We start from the raw sequence: 22,328 nt of genomic DNA, 5'->3' as shown, positions 1-22,328 counted from the left end.
AGAATAATAGAATAGAATAGATTAATTAGTAGCAAAATAACGCTGAAAATTTTTAGAAATTTTAAAATGCAAATTAAATTTCACGAAAAAAAATATCGTCGAATGTCAATTCAAGTAGTCACCCATCCAAGTACTAACCGCGTCCAACGTTGCTTAACTTCCGTGATCTGATGAGAACTTGTTCCTTCGCCTTGGTGTTTCCGCTGTCTTGTCTTGATTAATAACTTTGTCGTATAAGTATTGTATCGCACCTAACCTCACTTTTAGTGATACTTATACGACAAAGTTATTAATCAAGACAAGACAGCGGAAACACCAAGGCGAAGGAACAAGTTCTCATCAGATCACAGAAGTTAAGCAACGTTGGACGCGGTTAGTACTTGGATGGGTGACTGCTTGAATTGACATTCGACGATATTTTTTTTTGTGAAATTTAATTTGCATTTTAAAATTTTTAAAAATTTTCAGCGCAATTTTGCTACTAATTAATCTATTCTATTCTATTATTCTATTTTTAATAGAATTATAATTATACGTATAATAATACGTATAATTATACGTATAATTAATTATACGTATTATTATACGTATAATTATACGTATAATTCTTGTTTCAAATTCGTATGTCTTATTATACGTATAATTGTACGTATAATAATACGTATAATTATACGTATAATAATACGTATAATTATACGTATAATTATACGTACAATTATACGTATAATTATACGTACAATTATACGTATAATTATACGTATTATTATACGTGTTTTTTTTCAATAGGGTACCCTTGCATTCGGCAAGGAACGTTAAACGTTCCTTTATTTTCTAAATTCTAAAAAATAATTCTACACAGTACTCAGAGCTGTGAGAAAAGCAGTCACGACTTCGAGCAAAGAATTTATTGTTATATTCGTAGCTCTGAATAATCTGTTGTCTACTAATATGAAACGAAACTCTGATTTCTGTCAAAAAAATGTAGTGATTATTTTCTGCAGAGCATTGAGTACTGTGTGCACGGAAAAAATAAGTTCGTCAATCAATAACAGAATAGTCTGTCACTTTGAGATGGGACATAAAATCGTTTAAAGGTTAAAAGTCTCTGTTTGTTACTATTTAGAAAGAAAACTGTTTGTTAAATTTTCTATGACTGTTAAAAAATATAACACTGAAAGTCACTGTTCTTATATACTACATGACGAGATTTTTCATCACTTTCAAGAAAAGGTTTTGCACTGAACATTACTTTTTAATTATTCAGAAACATAAAAGAAAATTTATTTTTATCGAGGTCAATTTTTAGCCAGATATTGACTGCAAATTGTTTGTGGAATTTCATATTGACATTTTACTTATATAGTCTATAGCAGAAACATAAAGGCTGTAGCAGAACTTTGGAAGAAATGCGCACCGCATCTCTGCGCAGCTCGTCTGCCATAAAGTTAACTAACATTTCACAGAATTTTTTTCATTTTTTCTTTCAGACTTGTAAAATTGGTTGCGATTTTTGTTAACGGGGGGATGCAACTCTACCCATTTTGTAAATTTATCTTACATCACGAGGAGATTGTTGACGTTACCAATCTTTTTGCAATTTATTAATTTTCGTTTGAATAAAGTTGCTAATTGGAATTCCGTGCTGAGGTTTGTTATAGGTTGCATCAAATAATAACTTTATGTTTAAATAAAACAATGTAACTTTAATATACAATCAAAAACTGGAAGGTACTAATACATAGATTGAGAGCTTAAATTAGTATTGTGTGCTCTAGTATACGGTTGAAATTTTTTAATCTGGTGAAGATTTTTAGTTTTACATCGACAGAGGTGCGAATAACGATTTGTAAAAAGTGGAAGGGGAAAGTAACAGTGGAGGGGATGAAGGTGAAAACGGAGAAATATCGTTAAGTGCAAAATGGTTAAGGACAAATTACAATAGATAGGGCTATTCGAAGAAGTACCGTAATTTAGAGTTGACACCCATCGATGCGAAGGTAGCAGTAACAGAGATTAAGATAAGTAGACAAAACACGGATTAAGTAGTAAAATATTGAAAACGGAACACGTTTCAAAATGACAATTATATTCATAAATAATAAACTTAGGTTTCAACAGAGATATTTATGACCACGTGATGAACTCGTAAGGCGAAGCGTTTAGAAAGCGAAAAATCGGACATAACATGCTTCCTGATAGCTTTCCCACTGCTTCTTAGCAGCTATCCTAGCGCTTTAAACGGGCATTTTACTTAGCTTCATAAAGCGTAAGATTTTCGACTGGGATAAGCTTTAAAAAAAGTTATTGTTTATTCTTTTTTCTTTATTAGAAACAAAAATATAAAACTTTTTGTAACGCCTAAAATTCTGTAGGGTGGACAAAATTTACTGAGCGTCACTTTAATGTAATACTTTTGGTATTCATATAAGTTTTGAATTAAAAAAGTTTTTATACAGACATTATTACTATATATGCAAGATAATTATTTCTCCACCTAATTTTTAAGTAATATTTGTTTTTATGTAACAATGCTCTTGATATTTCAAACATTTCATATTTTACAGATTACAGAAATTTTAAAGAATGGTATAGCAGATGCATCGTGGGAAGGATTATCTCGTGTAAATGGCAAATTAGTTATAGATTGTGTTACACCTGAAGACGAAGGGTTAATTTACTGTGCTGGGGTTGCTGGTACTGAAATTCAACTTGCAAGCACTTTACTAATAGTAGATAGTAAGTAAAACTTTTAAGAGTTATGCGTAGTACAATATATATAATCATTTGAAATTATAATATAGTGACGAAAATTGTTAAAAATAAAAATAGTAAATTTATGCACCTCTATTATCCGTCATTTCGATTATCCGGCATAGTGCTGGTCCGGTGCCTATCGGATAATCGAGGTTCCACTGTAATTATTTTTTTCTATTATATATCCCTATCTTACAAAAAGATATCGCTGTTGTAGTTTCAAGAATCGAACATAACCTTAAAATTATTTCATAGGTCAACAAACAAATACATCATATTTGACAACGATAAAAGTCGATAATAACTTCAAACTTAGTTCTACTTCTACCCAGACCCTCATTTTAGAGCTATGAACAGAAATTTTACAATGCTTCTAGTAAAGCGATTGTTTGGGAACGCAGAAATATACACCACATGTAATTTAACCAAAATGCAATTAATCCGCACATGACTGAGTTCATTATTTGACGTCCGCGGCTGAGGTGGCTCCGAGGGATCCAGCTGCTTTAATTTAATAAAAGCAAGATTTAATAGCAAGATATTCAATATTTTAAATCTAAATTATAATTGTAAAATTTTGCAAATATAATTCGAAAAAATATTTAATCTTTTGACACTTTAGGGTATATAAATAGCCTACAAAAAGTCGCGTCGTGACACCTTTTTCGACAGGGCGAATTTGAGTGTACAGTACAAAAGAAGTAATTAATTTAATTTCAGTATTACTAAGTATTCTAATGTTTTTGGGGTGGCTGATTACGAATCCGATGGTAGCCAAAATACCAATTTTTCCGTCTAATTTTAATGAAATATCAATTATTCCATCCTATTCGACACATGTTTTTACACAAAAAACTGCAGTATTGGCCATTTTTATTTATAAATTTCGTTTTGGAAATAGTTTAAACATGAAAGTTGCATTCAAAAAGCAAGATGTCAAAATGATGTTTAAACATATTTTACAATAAAAATTAGTTCTGAAAATGTCGCTAAACTATGTTATTTTCTTTTTCTGTTACTAAAGTATGGAAAATCGTTAAAAATATAAATATTTATACTGATTTTGTATTTTTTTAAAAAGTGAAATCATCCAAATCTCTGTTTTTATTATTTTTGAGAAACTTCCAATTCAATGCTCCCCGATGCTCCGCTTCCAAATGACTCAGTTAAAGTGCAAATATCTTTGTTATAGTGTACTGAATGGATTGTATATGCGCCATTTTGCGCTTTTCTAGAAACATATCTAAAATTTCATATTAACTCATGAAAAGTACGAAAAATTTGAAGTTTTCGTAACAAATATGAACTGAAATAGAATTTTAAAAAATACACATATATATTAATATGTAGTATGTTTCTAGTATCACTAAATCGAACTTTTTTTGCAAAATTAAAAGATTCAATATGGCGGATCCAATATGGCGGACGACTTTTGTGAAAATCGATTCAAATTATCTGAAACTTATTACTTGAAGGTTTTTAGGGTCGCTGATTACGAATCTGAAGTTAGTTTTTAAAAATTCAAAATGGCGGATCCAAAATGACGGACGATTTTTTTTAAAACTCAATTAAATCGCTCAAAACTCGATAAAAAATCGATTAATGTGGTTGCAAATGTTTACTGAGGAGTTTCATGAATTTTCGCTCAAAATTAAAATTTTTTTAAAAGTACTAAATACTAATTAAAACTATAGATTTGGATTTAGAAACAAGAAAAATCTTTGTATAGCCATTGACTTCCATACCATATTCTTATACTATACTCTCATACCCGATACATACATACATCATATTGCGTAAAGTCATTTTTGTAAAGTCCTTTGTTTATTTAAAGGTCAGTGAAAAGATTACCTTTAAAAGGAAAAAGGTAGTTAATAATTATTCCGAGCTACTACTAGAATGCGAATGTAGTATACATTAGATTAAATTGAAGAAATATCTTACTTGTTTGAAGTAATATGAAAATCACAAAAAGAGAAGTGATTGATTTTCTTAGAAAATCACCAGAAGCAGACCCAATTACTTTCATTTTGGCTAAATATGATAAAAATAAAGCAGATTTAGAAATGGAAAATGTACTTTGCATTGAAAAAGCAATAAGTTCTCTAAAATCAAAATTTAAGATTAAATATTAAGCAGCTGTTAGAAAAAATGATAGATTTCAGTTAAAAAATAAAGATTGTCTTGATTCAGAATTTGTTTTCTTTGATTTAAGTACAAAAGCCGAAACAAGTTCAGGTAGAAAACCGCTTGATTTTAATGATAAATCAGCTAGATCAAAAAGTCGAGAAATTGTTTAGATTAGTTCCGCTAATTCTCATGATCCACAAAGACTTATTCTTGCTGCACGATATGCATATAATAAATTAAAGCAGCATAATGTTACAACTGTAACAGATGAAATTAGTAAAAGTTCGTCTCGTCCTTCAGAAATACTAAGCTTGATAAAAACTGTTGAAAAGAATGTAATAAGAATGATAACACCATTAGAGGCTTTAGTTTTCTTATTCGATCAATATTTGTCTAAAGAAACATATAGTAGTATACAACACGAGTCAAAGATTTGCGGAGCTGATATTTGGCCTACTTACAACGAGCTTAGAGAAACAAAAAGATTATTAAAACCACAAGCTCTTGGGGTAATTTTGTCTTAAAAACTTGAAACAGATAATGAGATTGCTGAGCTACTTCCTTTATAAGTGATTATAAATGATGATTACAAAGTTAAGGTTCACTTTTCTAATCATTTAACTTTAATTGATGGGAAAGTTCTGAAAATTGTCACAGGTACAAAATCTGCACAGAGTTGCCCCATTTGTAAATCAACACCAAAGGAATTTAATAATCTGAGCAATATTAGGAAAGAAACAAATATGTTTATATTCGATCAAAACCGAAAGCTGGTAGAGATGGCACAACTAATGATGGAAACTCTGCACATATCGCATTTCAAAATGCAGATATTTTTGCAGAATGTTAAGGAATTGATTGTTGTACGTTTCCTTGTATCCTTGGTACCCAATGCCATCACCTCTTCATAAAATTTTAATTCATGCTGCAAAAATAATAAGAAACTGTACTCTACCAGTACAGGTATGTATGGAAAAGAGGCATCAGAGTCGCGAAACAAGAATTACAGGAATTTCAGGTTGAAGCACAGCAGACAGTGCAGTAAAATCAAACTTAGAGGATCTCTTTAATCGATTAATAGATTCCTTTGATCCAATTGTGTTCAGTATGTTTGCGTTGTCTTGAATAAACAAAAGGAAACGTTTACCGTTACCAACAGCAGTTAAGTAATTACTTTCCTTAGATGATCAGATTGATGACTATGGGAATAACAGCGAAAATGAAGGCGAAATTGAAGTTCAATCTGAAGACATAGAAATCATTGGTTTAAATTCAGTTCCAGTTTGCTAGATGACTTAGAACATTCAGAAGAAGCAATTTTCGAAGATAATTAAGTCGGCATATTCATCATTGATACATGAGTTCATTCGAAAAATTTTAATAGGGTTCCCTCTTTGGGTACGAAACCCTAAAAAAAACAAAAACTTTAAAAAAGTTAAAATTAAAAAAAAACAAAAAAATACAAAAATTAAAAAAAACAAAAAAATACAAAAATTAAAAAAAATTAAAAAAAAAACAAAAAAATGGGATTTTAAATCGGACTAGAAACCTCCCCGCGGTATATCCTGGGTGTATAATATTACAGCTGATTCTAGGCGTAAATTCAATAAAAAATTAGAAGGTATAACTAATTATTCTTTTTGCTCTCTTATAAGAATAAAAATATTACTCTATTTTAATAAATTGACCCCAAAAACCCCCGAGTAACAAGTTGCAGATAATTTTAATCGAATCATGCAAATTACTGCTCAAGGGTTTTCAGGGGCGCTGATTACGAATCCGATGTCAGTTTTTTAAAATTCAAAATGGCGGATCAAATATGGTGGACGACAAAATTAAAATTTTAACGTATTTACATGAAACTTGTTGCTGGAGGGGTTTCAGGGTCGCTGATTGCGAATATGACGTTAGTTTTTACTTTTTTCTTTAAAATTCAAAATGACTGATCCAATCTGGCGAAAATTTTTTTAAACCTGATAAGTTTGGCTTGAAACTTGTTACTTGGGGGTTTGTGGAGTTACTCATTACGAATATGACGTCAGATTTTCAAAATTTTAAATGGCGGATCCAACATGGCGCACTAAAAATTTTAAAAGTAAAGCTAAGGTTGCCATAATCACTACCTATAGGGGGTTTCAGGATTACTGTTCAGGAATATATCAGATTTTAAAAATTTACAACGACAGACAATTCGCTTAAACGACATTTCTGTCAATTGACGTGTCGGTTAATTGACAAGCCTGCCAAATAATAATTCAGTTAATTGACATGTGGGTTTAACCTTTGCGCAGATGAGCTGGTTTCCTTGGACCCAGACAATTTGCTTTTTCAACTACTTTTATGTAAGGAAATATTTTTCCAAAATCGTTATTTAATTAGATAAGCTAATTTCATAACGTACATTTTAAACAATATGTGAGCATAAAATATTGAATATCCGGATATTAAAATCTTGTTTTTTATTAAATTAAAGCAGCTGGGTCACTCGGACCCATTTCAGCCGCGGACGTCAAAAAATGAACTCAGTCATGTGAGGATTTAGTATAATTCCGTTAAATGACAATTCTGTTGTCTGGAATTTCGGTTGAGTGTCATTTAAGGCTAATAACAATTCTTTAAATATCAATTCGGTGAACTAATATATTTCTATTATTAAGTGAAAATTCGGTTAAGTAACGTGTATCTCTGATAAGTGCACTATTTAGGGCTGTAGCATAAAAATATAACTTATGTTCTACATTGTGATATTTTCATATTGGTAGTACTGCAGAATCTTGTTAATTATATAAAATAAATATTAAAGTAAATTATACTTAAAGAATATTAATGTATTTGATTCTTGTGTAATATTTGTGAAAATATGTAAATTTTCTTCATATTTATATTTTTTTCATTACATATTCACTTTATTTTAACAATTTTTAAATTAAGCGCCTTTTGCGCTCAGCCACTTCTGCTTTATACGATTGACTCTAATACAGTTATTAATGAAGTCAACAACGTCTATACTTTTTTTTATTGAAAACCATTATTTTATTTAATATTTTTGTAAGTAATTATTTGTTTGTTCACGATAATTTAACATTAATCTCGAACTCAAAATAAACCTAACCGGGTTCAATTTGAAACATTTCACTAAAAACTTAAAATGAGTCAAACCAGATCACATCAAAATGAGTATCGTACGTTACTCATTTTGAGTTCAGTTTTTTCTATGAGGTTAAAAGCCTTGTTAAGGACTTAAGTGATAAATTATATGTCATTGAAAAGTATTTTTCTTGAAAGTCCCATTCGGAGAACCGATTTGAAATTCAATTTGGCATTGACAAGTATTTCCGGTAAAATACCTTTTCTGTATCCTCTAACCGAAAGTACGATCTTCCCGTCCCAATTTTCTTTCGGGAACACCAACTTTTGTGGCCTGCTCGAGCCAACGTGCGCTCTGATTGGCTACGAGATTTTCGTGGCCAGCTAGCTTAGCAACCACATAGCAACGCTTATTTCAAAGCCTTTGTTATGACATAGGCTGTGAATAACCTCATAACTAAATTATTTTTTTAAATTTATGTATAAATATAATGCAGTTGAACGAGTGTTTTTTCTTTTTTTTGAATTTTTAAACTAGGGCGTTGTCCGCAGTGGCGAGACATTAGGATATTTCAGACAGCTGAACTGACTGTGCTGGCACTTCTGGTCTGAAAGTCAAGTTTTATTGTGCTTTAACTTTTCAATATGATATATACGTTTTTGATGTACGAAATATCGCTATACTGTTAATAACAGTTTCAAGATATTTTAAAAGTTTTATTTCCCATCGGTATAAGTGATAATATATAAAAATTTCCGGAATTTTCTGAAGGGTTAAATGTTTTGAGTCTTTAGTATTTAAGTTTCCTTCAAAATTTCCAGAGCACTACTTATGAATTATTGTTCGATGCATAGGATTGTACATCGTCATTACCGAAAAATGCTGTTTCCGCATTGGCGAGACACTTGTTGTCGGCAGTGGCTTTTTTATATCTAATAATATTGTACATGTCCTAATGAATTTGATATAATTTTTGTACGTTTTGTCGACAATATTTTTCATAACTATAGTTTAAATTGAAAAAGATGAACAGGAAGAAAAGCTTATTTGTTTTTAATAACTGTGACATGGATTAGCGGCTCACAATCAGAAAAATATTTGCCTGTATTTTTATGATTGAATGAAACAATATTATGATTTAAAGGCATCAATTATTATACTCTTTCTCTTTGATTCCTTTGTTTTTGTTACGTTTGAACGATGAAGACTCTGATTTTAAGATAGTGTCTCGCCACTACGGACGATTTTTTATGTCGGTAGTCGCGAGACATTATCGTAAATCGGCAATAACTTTTTTTTCCGATATCTGTTCTGTAACTGTATAAGTTAAATTTGCAGAATAGAGTCACACCTGTCCATGGATATATATGAGGCATTCTATTTCAAATCGTACCACCTACAAATGTCTATCGAGGGTAGAGCACTTTTCATACATAATTTATTTTATTTAAAAGTCTTTAAATTTAAAATGTAAATAATGCTTTTAATAGAGAATTTTTCAAGCTTTAAGGTGGTATAAGGCTTTATTTTTAAAAAAAATTATTTCTTGGTTTAATTTGCATTTAAAAACTTTGAGAGTTAATTTCTCAAAATATGTCATTTTCAATTTTGTTGAAAGTTGTCTCAAAAGAAAGATTAAATTCTCTAGTTTCTACCATCCAAAGATTATAATGGGCTTTTCAGTGGATCCAGGGAAAAAAAATAAAATGTAAATTCACTTTTTACTGAATTTGGCGTAGGAAACGTAACCCTCTTGAATTTCACGTCAGAGTCAAAATCATTTGTTTTTTTAATTCTATTAAAAAGATCAATTTCTCAAAGTTGTTAAGCAAAAATATAATTTAATAATATATCTGTATTATTTAAATTGTTATGTATCTTTTATTTTATATAATTATATATTCATAATATTAATAATATCAAATTAATTACCATTTTGAATTTTATTGCAAAATGAAAGTAACAATTTTTTAAATTAAAAAAATTAAATTTTTCATTCTAATTGTAATAATAATGTATTATAAATAATTGAATTATTGCAAATATTTAATTATTTAGATAAATTTTAGCAGTGATTTAAATTAATATTGTTTGTAATTAAATACACTATTGAAAAACACATTTTCTTGCTTTAATCATAAAATTTTTTATTTTTAATTATAGTTAATTAAATATTTTTAATATAAATCAAACAAACAAATTATAATTTTTTAAAAAAGTTAAACAACTAGTAACAATTAAGTTTTTCTTCTTTTACAATATTTTTGAGTAAGAGGTTTTTGTACTAAACACTTTTCCAAATGACGTTTTCGTGTTGGGAAAATTTTTTGTTCATTTGAAGATGAAAATTTCCTCAAAATCATTTCATTATTAGAAATAGGAATAAATGAGTGATATTGTTGGGTTCCAGGAATTGTCACAGCATCGTTGAATCTTTTTTCGAGAATAGCTTTAGTTGTGTCGTAAGCATGTTTTTGGATAAACCTAATTTCCGATTCAGTTAAATTTTCTTTAGACCATTCAAAAAGCGCTAATGGTGTCAATATTTGTTGATTAGATTTCCGTTGTAAACTTGCACGTTTAGCTTGACATTTAAGATTACCACCGATTCCATCGCACGGACCTTTACCATGTCCTGTTGCATGGAAGTGCCATTCGGCTGGAATTCCAAAATCATCTAGATGAAACCTGAGGTTAATAAAACTGTTTTTATTCTTAAAATGTTGTGGTGCTCCATCAGAATAGTAAATAACCTTGCTGGGATTAAATTTTTCTTTGAGATAAGAAATGATCAATTCTTGACATTGATATACGAAAATCGTGTCGTGAGTTAAATTATCGGAAATTACAATCATACTTTTATGCTCAAGTTTCCCATTTTCTTTGTAATAAATCACTACAGTAAATAAAGATGCCTGGTTATTGTTCCAGTAGAAGGATTGAACTGAGTCTTGAGCTACGAAAGTATAATTTTCGGCAAAATCGAATAGTATTAAAAAATGTCCTCCTTCCAAATTTTGTTTAGTTTCTTTTAAAAAAGATAACTGTTCTTTAAAAATAAAATCGTGTACTTTTAGCTTTAATATTTTTTCTTCAAAATCTTTGATAAAATCATCAACATTCGAAATTTCTTTCTTCATAGTAGTTCTGTCACTATTTTGCCAAATTTCATATTCAATATTCTCGATTTCATTCTCGTCAAAAATTAATTTTAAAATTTCGACAATTCTTTTCTTTCCCGGGAATTTTTTGCATTCGTTTAAGTAACATTCAGGCGTTGGGTCATCACAAATAATTAAATTTACACTCTTGATAGTCCGTTAATTTCATTTCAGAGTTTTTAGTCAATTCTTTCATTTTTGATCCATCAATCATCAGTTTTACATTTTCATGGTAAATGCAAACGCAAATTATGTGTGTACCACTAGAACCTGCTGAAACGCAATAGGATGGTCTTAATTGATAAAATTTTGCTAATCCAAGTTTTATACCTTCATTTTCCATTTTAAACAAGCTATACAATTCCGAGAGGTTAGCTAAAAGTAATCGTTTCTGTGCATAAATTCGTGAACCATCAGCTTGCTTTACTGAAATACAGTCTTTTAATCCTCGCATTACTCTACTGTGTTCATCGGACTCATAAAATTCTTTAACAAGATTTTTAATTTCAGGCGATAAGGGATGACCTGCTCTTGGATCTGATGAGGATAAAATTCCTCGCTCTGCAACAAGTTTCTTTGCTTTTCTGGCTTGATAATATGTTGCGTTAAATTCTTTTGCTAACTTTTGATACCCCCAAGATTTTGGCGCTAATGTCAAAAACAAAATTTTTTCTTCTTCACAAGTAGACTTTTGAAATTTTTCAATTATTTGCTGTAATACTTCAAGACCTGCTTCGCGATATTCTTCAAAATTTTGATATTTCGCCTCTATAGGACTCACTAAATTATCCGCATTTAAATTATTCGATTCTTCAACTCCATTTGCGACTAAAAATTTGAACGAATTCTTTATAATATTTAAATATTTTTATAAAATAAAATCCCTTATTATTCATGTATTTACCTGAAAAATTTTCAAACGATTCATGAGTATTTGATAATGCATAAATTTCTTTTCTGCAACTATTACAAATTTTTGATCCTTTAGCGGTAATATTTGGAAATCTTTCTTTTATGTTTGAAGAAATATTTCTTAAATTCTTTCCTATACCATGATCTTTTTTTTCGAATGGATTTACGCATCTACTATATTGTATTGAAGACATAATAGCAAAATATTAAAATTATATTATGATGCTTATTTAACTCACATAATTCTATTTTAAATTAATTTCTTCGAGGTTAAAATAAAATTAAACCTTTTTAATAGAATTAAAAAAACAAATGATTTTGACTCTGACGTGAAATTCAAGAGGGTTACGTTTCCTACGCCAAATTCAGTAAAAAGTGAATTTACATTTTATTTTTTTCCCTGGATCCACTGAAAAGCCCATTATAATCTTTGGATGGTAGAAACTAGAGAATTTAATCCTTCTTTTGAGACAACTTTCAACAACATTGAAAATGACATATTTTGAGAAATTAACTGTCAAAGTTTTTAAATGCAAATTAAACCAAGAAATAATTTTTTTTTAAATATAGCCTTATACTACCTTAAAGCTTAAAAAATTCTTTATTAAAAGCATTATTTACATTTTAAATTTAAAGACTTTTAAATAAAATAAATTATGTATGAAAAGTGTTCTACCCTCGATAGTCATTTGTAGGTGGTACGATTTGAAATAGAATGCCTCATATACAGACTTGATGTTCTTGAAAATGTGAGTGCTATAACAAAAAAACAAAACGTGTCTCGCCACTACCGACTCTCCCTTAAATAATTTCTTTCCTTTTGTCATCTGTATAACTATAATAAACAATACATCTTGGAGGTTAATAGCACAAATGTACACAGGTGGTTAGATCCTTTGGCAGAAAGACTACATTTCTCAAATATGATTATTACTTTTTCCTTTTTTTTGCATGATTTTTTTCTTTTGCAAATTTTTTTGATGCCTGCCCCAATCAGCAAAGACCTCCGCCTCGGTTATGCAAAAGGTGGGCGGGCGAGCTGTCAGCTGATCGAGGCAAAGAGCAGATACCAAGTACATTTCACCACACGCTTCGAGAGGTGGCCACGAGAGCGCGCTAACGCACTCCGTTACATTAGGCACAGTATAGATATGCTATTAATGACATTTTATTAATTAATATTAACTAGCGATGTATTCCTCGCTCGCTAACGCTTGCTCGGTTATAGTTGTACTTATTGTTGTTTACTTATTGTAGTTTATGAATATTATATATATATATAATTTATGTTTTAAATCAATATCTTATTAATATTGTATAAAATTTATCTTAATTTTGATCAGTATCATTGAAGAATGAAATGACAATTGTTAAATATTAGATGTTTTTTTTATTATAATTATGACAACAATATTAATTATATTATATTATAATATATTATATTATATAATAATATATCATATTATATTATAATATATTTTTTTATCTTAAATTATATTATATTATATTGCTGTAAATTGCCCCACAAACACATGGAGATTTTGCAAATTTTTGAGAGAAATGTTCGTAATAAATCGAAAAACCTTTTAAAATATCGATTTTTATTTTTATTATCCAGAGTAAACCTTTATAAAGAGATTCTTGTTTGATTTTACATATATTACTTGTTGTCCGGAATTAAGTGCACCAAAAAAGGTTCCTTTTGGAAGACGTCATCTACACCTACAAAATTAAACTTAATACTCTCCAACAGTTTTATAAAAAATTGTCTACATAATTTGCAACAATATTTAAAAGAATTTTTTATTTTTTTGGCACAATTACAATATGGCAGATGATTGTAGTCAATGTAAAAGCGATAATTGTGCTATGTGGTACAGGATGCAGGTGTCCATCTATAGTTTGAGAATAATTTCAATTCTATGAAAAAAAATAGAAAAGCAGATAATAGATTTGTTGTGCCGTATAATCCTTATTTGCTATTACTTATAGAGGCATATGGCAAAGTATTTTGATTTATTTGAAAATAAGTAAAAATAGATTTTCCAAGGACGGTGTCGAGGTCACGGGGTCGTTTTTGGAAATTTGTTAACTTAATATAATAGAAGATGTTTCGGTTTAAAATAAGAAATATTAAAATTATTAAGTTAACAACTGATTTCAATGACACTTAAAATTAGGCACAATATTATAGGTTCCTAACTAAAAATTTGAAAAACAACAATAAATAATTTTAAAAAAACCATAAAAAATTGAAAAAAATTGTTTATATGTAACTATTTAAAAATAGAGTAATTTTAAAGGTATATATCCAAAAAATTCGTAAAAAATTGCATAAAATTGCAAAATAACCCTTTATTTGGGATGAAAATGCAAAATAACCCTTTTTCGGGTTAAAATTAAAAAAAACATGTTACAAAAAAAAGTATGTAAGATTTTCTAAAAGCATATGGCAAAGTATTTTGATTTATTTGAAAATAAGTGAAAATACATTTTCCAAGGACGGTGTCGAGGTCACGGGGTCGGTGTCGTTTTTGGAAATTTGTTAACTTAATATAATAGAAGATTATTGAACATACTTTCGATTGGGGATACTGAAAAATTGTATACGACACACGACCAGAAAGCTGGATGTCCTGGCAGGCATATATATCTCGCCCGCCAGGAAATTCATCTTTCTGGCCTAGAATCGTAATACACTATTAAAGGTATGTCTGGTGAAAGTCACATTAAGGGGACTGACCAGAAACATTAATAAACGCCACACATATTGAAAAGGCGTGAACGCCTTGACAAAATTGTAATAAGGGTTGAAAAATGATTGTTATTAACTGTTAACAACTTTCCTCTTAAAAAAAGTTATTAAAAACTTGTGTTCATTTATCTTTTGATTAATTCAGAAAAACTGGCAAGGGCCACTCCAACGCCTTGCTATTAACATCCGGAAAAATAAGTTCGTCAATCATTAACAGAATAGTCTGTCACTTTGAGACAAGACTTAAAATCGTTTAAAGGTTTAAAGTCTCTGTTTGTTACTATTTAGAAAGAATTCATGAACCTTTAATGAATGTTCACTAAAATTTAGAAAACTGTTTGTTAAATTTTCTATGACTGTCAGAAAATAGTTAGACTGATAAATAACAAAAAAAAATTTATTTCTTTTCACAATTATTAGTAATTTCAAACTCTGATTAGCACAGAATGATAATACACTTTCTCGTTGCACAGTTCGATATTTTTTACACTTTAATCCTACACATCTCAGAAACCCCTTGACCGATTTTGATCAAATTTACAGGGCATGTTCAGCACATGTGTCGGTATCGCCCGAACTAGGATAATTGAAAAAGGTCAAGTAGTTTTCTACTTATACGACAAAATAGACACAAAAAATTTCAAAACCACATAAAAAATTCGTTTAATAATTTAAATTTAAGTGTATCAAAATTGGGGATGGTGCCTCCCCTTAAATAATCCTAGTTCCAGCGATAGCTAGAGGCCTACAGATTAAAATGCTATTTTACTTTTTGATTTTGGATTAGTCAATCAACCGGAATCGTGGACGCCGATGGACTACTGTCTATAAATCAAAGTTACTTCCTTGTATTATAAGTAGAAAAGATTAAAGTATTTTTACTTAAGTACCTTTCAGACATATACTTTTAATAGTTTAACATTAAATCAAAAATAACTGGTAACATACTGAATCCTAAAAATTCTATGGCTCGTTTTTAATATTTCAATTGCAGAAAGTTAACTAAAATTCTACGGAAAAAGTGCCCCGTCTCAAAGTGATAGACTAGTCTCTTAATGATTGACGAACTTAGTTTTTCCGTGCAGAGATATTTCCCCATGAGATGGATACCATACTGAGCGCACCCAGTATTATTAATAGCACTACCGATCTCACAGATGCTTTCCACCATATACCAATTGATTCAAAGTCGCGTGAATACACCGCTTTCGCAATTCTTGGTGGTGGACTATTTGAATGGGTACAAATACTCTTCGGCCTTATGAATGCGCCAGCCATTCTTCAGGTTCTTACAGATTTGTTAAAAAAAGAATTTGTCGAACATTCATTAGATAATAATATCACAGGCACACAAAAAAAGTGGTGTGGCCGAGACACTACAGTAGTATATTCCCATGTATTTTTCACCGCTTAATCCGAATCCGAAGTCGGAATAGTCAGATTGGCTCTTGTTTTTGAATTATACTCAAAAAACGACTCAAAAAAACGAATTAAAATAAAAAAACAAAACAATTTTATCTCACTACACTAGTATATTTCCATGTATTTTTTCCTACTGAATCCGAATTCGAAGCCAGAAATGTCAAATTGGCTCAAACTTTTTACCTCAAAAGTTTGAGCCAATTTGACATTTCTGGCTTCGAATTCGGATTTAGTAGGAAAAAATACATGGAAATACATTATTGTAGTGTGTTGGCCAAAAAAAATTTCGTTTTTTTGATTTTAACTAATTTTTTAAGCAGTTTTTTAAGTTTATCTCAAAAGTTTGAGCCAATTTGACATTTCTGGCTTCGAATTCGGATTCAGCGGTAAAAAATACATGGAAATATACTAGTGTAGTGACATAAAAAAAATTTTTTTGTTTTTTTATTTTAATTAGTTTTTTTTGAGTCGTTTTTTGAGTATAACTCAAAAACAAGAGCCAATCTGACTATTCCGACTTTGGATTCGGATTCAGCGGTGAAAAATACATGGGAATATACTACTGTAGTGTCTCGGCCACACCACTTTTTTTTGTGTGCCTGTGTATTTAGAACATTCGATGAATATCTTAAAATTTTAAACATTGTATTCGATATTTTACTAAAAGTGGGTTTATCAATTGGAAAAAAATCTCATTTTGGGAAATCATCAGTCGAGTACCTTGGATTACTTTTCGATAAAGATAGGTTAAAGCCTAATCTAAAGTGCATCGAGCCAATTATCGAGCGTTAAACACCCCGTAATAGAAAAATATTGCGTCAGTTCAACGGTTCTGTGAACTGGTACCATAGACAATTACGCAACATTGCTAAAGTACAAATTCCGGTTAATGAATTAACCAGCAATAAGATTCCTTCTTATTGGAACGAAGAATACGAAAAATCATTTTGGGAAGTTAAATTGTCTCTTTGTTAAATTAAAAATGATTTTTTTAGCAAGCCGTTTTCGAGTTATGGAATTTTGAAAATTGGGGAGTTTTTCATGTCTTTTAATTTTTGAATGCTCATAACTTCCTTAAAAATGCATTAATTTTGAAAGCCTTTTTTTTCAAAATGTGTGTTTTTAAACGTAGGCTGAATCCATCTCAGATCAGGCAAGCCGACTAGCTTGAAATTATGGATTTATCTGCCGATGAAATATGTTATTCTGTACAGAAAATAAAGAAACACGTATTTTTTTATTTTCCATGAAAATTATTTTCAACGAAGTTATTCACTTTTGAACTTTGAACGGTAAAACTCGAAAAGTACAGTGAAAAAAAATTGTTTTACTCGTAACTTTTTTTCTAATTAGTGTAATCAATTTTTCTTTTTTGGATCTTTTTAATGGTATTTGTCTCTTAAAAATCCCGTTTAAAATTTGTAAAAATCTTTAAAATTAACGAAATGGCGAATGATTTTCTGAAAATAAATAAGGTTAATTTTCTCAAAAACCCCACTTTTTTTTCTTTCAAATTTTTACCATAAATTCTTACAAATACGAGGAACAATTCCTAGGAGTTTCAAGCATGCTAAACCATTCTGTCATTCAGGGGAATTTTTTTTCGAAATTTTATTTTCTTCGAATTTTGAGATAATTGGTGCGGACTTTCAAGAACAAAACAATGTTGTGAAGCTCACTGAAGTAAGTCCTTTTATAACCAACAATTATTATTGTCTTAAGTGAACGGAATTTGACAAAGAAAACATTGCAGGGATATTTATTAATTTGTTTGAATTTTCGTATTCATATTTAAAGCGAAATTTCAAGATTTGTTTTTGAGTAAGTTTTAATTTTTCTTCACCTTTTGGTTTATCTGATTTGAAGACAAAGTTTGATTATATTGTTATTTTCAGGACTGGAAATGTACCCTGTTCTTTTAATGTTAAGTGTTTAATTTTTGAAAATTATGAGTAGAAGTGAAAGCAGTTATTTTTCTGCAGATCGTAAAGTTTGTCCTGATTTTGCTAATGTGCACAAAAAACGCATACGGAACACCGAAAATAATCAATTTATTAAACTTGAAGGTTTATCACTATTGCTACAACCTTTGTTTCCTGAAAAAAATATCAATTTTAATGATTGCGTCTGTAAAAATTGTTATAAACGATTCACTTCAAATTTTTTGGTGTCTTCTAATTTGGAAATATTTGACGATAGTGTCAGTAATTCAAGCGAGGATAATTTTGTCGATTGTGAACCTGAAACACTTGAACAAGATGATTTGTTTGAACCGGATTTTGAAACGCAAGTTGAAGAAATTAACGAAATATCTTCCAACCTTCGATTGAACGTTTCACCTTTGCGAGAATTAGATTTAGAAATGACCGAAGATAAACGAAAACATTATGTTTGCAGAAAAAGAAAAGAACTCACTGATTCATTTTCAAATGCAACAACCAGCAAGCTTTCGAAACTTTACGACGTTACATTGTAGAACGGAAATGACTGTAATCTTTGTGACCAGTGGATAAATAATTTTGACTTGGCGTTGCAAAATTGCGAAACAACATCCGAGAAGATCCGTCTATTAACAATTTTGCCCGAATCCCTCTTAAAAAATGCGTTACTTTCAAAGCTTACAACAACTAAGTACATTATTGATGAAGCGAGAAAATTAAAACGAAATAAAGGAATATACAATTATTAGAATATACATAAAAGTAGCACAAGAGTATTACCTGAATGATGATTTGGATTTTTCCAGGCAGAGTCCAAATAAAAATGATGCTATAAATGTTAATGTCGATGGTGGAAAAGAAAAAAAAGTGAAACGGATTTTAACTAGAAGTATTAAAGAAACATACCAAATTTTTCGAGAAAAAAATCCTGCTATAAATATTGGAAGATCAAAATTTTACTCATTAAGACCAAAATGGGTAATAATTAATCCACAAAGAGAAGTGTGCGTTTGTATATACTGTGCTAATTTTGAACTTCTCCTTATTGCATTGAAAAGCTTAAGAAAAGAACGCTTTTTGGATATTAAAAAACTTCAAAAAGATCTCTTCACAGTCGTAATGTGTTCACCTTCAACTGAAAAATGCATTCTTCAAGAATTTAGCTTGTGTCCTGGTGCTGAAGGAATAACCACTCAAGTTCTGAAAATTTGTGAAGAAATTTCTCTCGGTGAAATAACCTATGCTTTGTGGAATGAAGGCGAATTAGTGAAAAAAAACAACGAGCTTCAGTACATTTTTAAGTGAACTGAAAAACTACACTCTCAAAGCAAATGTTCATAAGCACATAAAAAATATTCAGAAAGAAGAAATAATAAGAGTTAAAGAAGAAGCTAAATTGAATCCGAAGAAACTGGTTTTTCATGTTGATTTTGCAGAAAATTGGAGCGTGATTTTCCCGAATGAAATTCAAAGTGCCTATTGGAAGACAAAACAGATTTCAATTTTTACAGTGGTTTGTTACAACAATGGAAAACCACAAAGTTTTGCTGTTGTTGCTGATGACACGAAGCACGATTCTGCTCATGCGATGTTGGCCTTGAATATGATACAAGAAAACTGTAAAGAGCAATTGGAATTAGAAGAAATAGAAGAAACCACAATTCTTTCAGATGGAGCCGCTGCTCATTTTAAAAATCGGTTTCAATTTTTTGAGTTCTCAGAATCGAATATTAATAAACAGTGGATTTTCTCTGCAACAGGACACGGAAAAGGTGCATGTGATGGCATTGGCGGCATTGTGAAGCATTTCGCCAGCACTCATAATTTGCAAAAATCCCATCTTCAAGTAATTGACAGTGCTGAGTCTTTTGTGAGAGAAGTACAGAATTACACTCCTTCGATTAAACTGCTTCTAATCTCATCTAGGGAGTTGGAAAAGTTTCGAAAAGGAAAAATCCGTCAATGGAAGAGTGTTGAAAAAATTGCAGGAATCCAAAAATGCCACGTTTGGAAAATTCAACACAATGAAAATGGGGATATGGTCTCTTACATGGCTCGAACTGCTAAACATGATTTAGTAGAAATTTGATAAATACTTTCAATTAAATATTTGTATTAAAAATTTTAATTAATTTAAATAGATGTTTTAATGTGCAATAAAAATATTTTATTTGTAAGTAAACAAAATTATTCATGATTCTAATAACAATTTTTTTTAAATTTAATAAAACACTTCAGTTTTTAAATTTAACAAATTTTGTAAAATTTATATTTGATTTAAAATGTTTTCTTAATTAAAAATTCCATTTTTTATTTTTTAATTATTAAAATTTAACTTTACATAATATTAACTGTCTTCAATTTTAAATTATAGAATTTAGACAAATAATAAATCCATAAATACTAATTTCTAAATATATGTTCAATTGGAAAAAATGTAAAGTTAAAGTAACTTGCAAAAAAATTTTCAAAGATAATTTGAATTTAAATAAAACTTTGATAAAATAAGCACTTCTGCAAGAATTACAATATTTATAAAAACATTTTTCTTTTCAAACTTAACAATATATTTAATTTGGTTCTAAAGAAATTTAAAGTACTAAATTTCACATGTTTTGATTTATAGAACCTTCAACACAAGTTATTTTACAGTGATTATGTATGCAAACATTATTGGTTATAAAAGGACTTACTTCAGTGAGCTTCACAACATTGTTTTGTTCTTGAAAGTCCGCACCAATTATCTCAAAATTCGAAGAAAATAAAATTTCGAAAAAAAAATCCCCTGAATGACAGAATGGTTTAGCATGCTTGAAACTCCTAGGAATTGTTCCTCGTATTTGTAAGAATTTATGGTAAAAATTTGAAAGAAAAAAAAGTGGGGTTTTTGAGAAAATTAACCTTATTTATTTTCAGAAAATCATTCGCCATTTCGTTAATTTTAAAGATTTTTACAAATTTTAAACGGGATTTTTAAGAGACAAATACCATTAAAAAGATCCAAAAAAGAAAAATTGATTACACTAATTAGAAAAAAAGTTACGAGTAAAACAATTTTTTTTCACTGTACTTTTCGAGTTTTACCGTTCAAAGTTCAAAAGTGAATAACTTCGTTGAAAATAATTTTCATGGAAAATAAAAAAATACGTGTTTCTTTATTTTCTGTACAGAATAACATATTTCATCGGCAGATAAATCCATGATTTCAAGCTAGTCGGCTTGCCTGATCTGAGATGGATTCAGCCCGTACTTTTTAACAAAAAAATCGAAAATTTTTTTAAACGATATTACTTACTATCAAATTTTTGAGTTTTAATGATAAAAAGTCATTTTTCTCATTTGACGTACCTACTGATCGATTTTTTCAAAAAAACTAATTCTTTTTACGAAACTTTTAAGCCTAGCCCGATAATGGGGAAACAATTTTTACAATATTTTCGGAATTTTTCAAAAATTTTTGAATTTTTAATTTTTTTAAAATATTTTTGGTTATTTTTAAACTACGTACTTTTATGTATTTTGATGCGTTGATAACGAAAATCATACTAACAATACCCAAAAATTTGATTTTTAGGGTGAAAACCTTAAAAAAGTCCCAAAATTTATGGTTTTTTTCGTTTATTAGGTAATAGATTTAATAGTATGCACTCTTGTTAACATAGCATATTTTGTGCGTTTAATTTCAAGAATATTTGAAGTATAGAAACCATGCTATTCAATTTAAAGTATACACAATAAATTATATTACAGATTTTATTGAATTAATTTCTATTTTACTTTAAGTTGCTAATAATAATTAATGTTTTTGAAAAAATTATTTATCAAATAATTCATGTTACCTGATAATCATTTCAAGAACATATCTTCAAATTTACTCTTTTTTATACATTTTCATACATTACATACACTTCGAATTCTTAACTTAGAGCCGGCTGGGAACTTAGAACGGATGGGGGATCGAACCCGTGTTTGCCGGATGCTACCGTGAGACCCTAACCACTATGAAACACAACCATTTGTAAAAGGAAAAAAAAATCTTCCTCATACGGTGCAGGAAAAATTTTGTTGTGTATAAGCGATCGAAATTTTTGAGTTATAGTTTTCTAAATGAACATAATACTTAAAACAAGGAGGGGGTCTTTTATGTTTATTTCATAAACATTTTA

The 22,328-nt window shown here is 29.5% G+C and overlaps 1 protein-coding gene across 1 annotated transcript in view; it reads left to right on the top strand.

Moving 5' to 3' along the window:
- LOC127284407 (neural/ectodermal development factor IMP-L2) overlaps positions 1–22,328 on the top strand; it is a 127,841-nt gene that overhangs the window by 67,288 nt on the left and 38,225 nt on the right. The window contains exon 5 of the mRNA XM_051309817.1: positions 2,565–2,736. Within this exon, the coding sequence (XP_051165774.1) occupies positions 2,565–2,736 (172 nt within the window). The remainder of the gene's footprint in view (positions 1–2,564; positions 2,737–22,328) is intronic.

Source organism: Leptopilina boulardi, unplaced genomic scaffold (assembly GCF_019393585.1).
Source record: "Leptopilina boulardi isolate dan_hultmark-lab unplaced genomic scaffold, ZJU_Lbou_2.1 LbouV2_324, whole genome shotgun sequence".
Lineage (NCBI taxonomy): Eukaryota > Metazoa > Arthropoda > Insecta > Hymenoptera > Figitidae > Leptopilina > Leptopilina boulardi.
The sequence above is the reverse complement of the archived record's forward strand: the minus strand, read 5'-3'. Positions and strand labels throughout refer to the sequence as shown.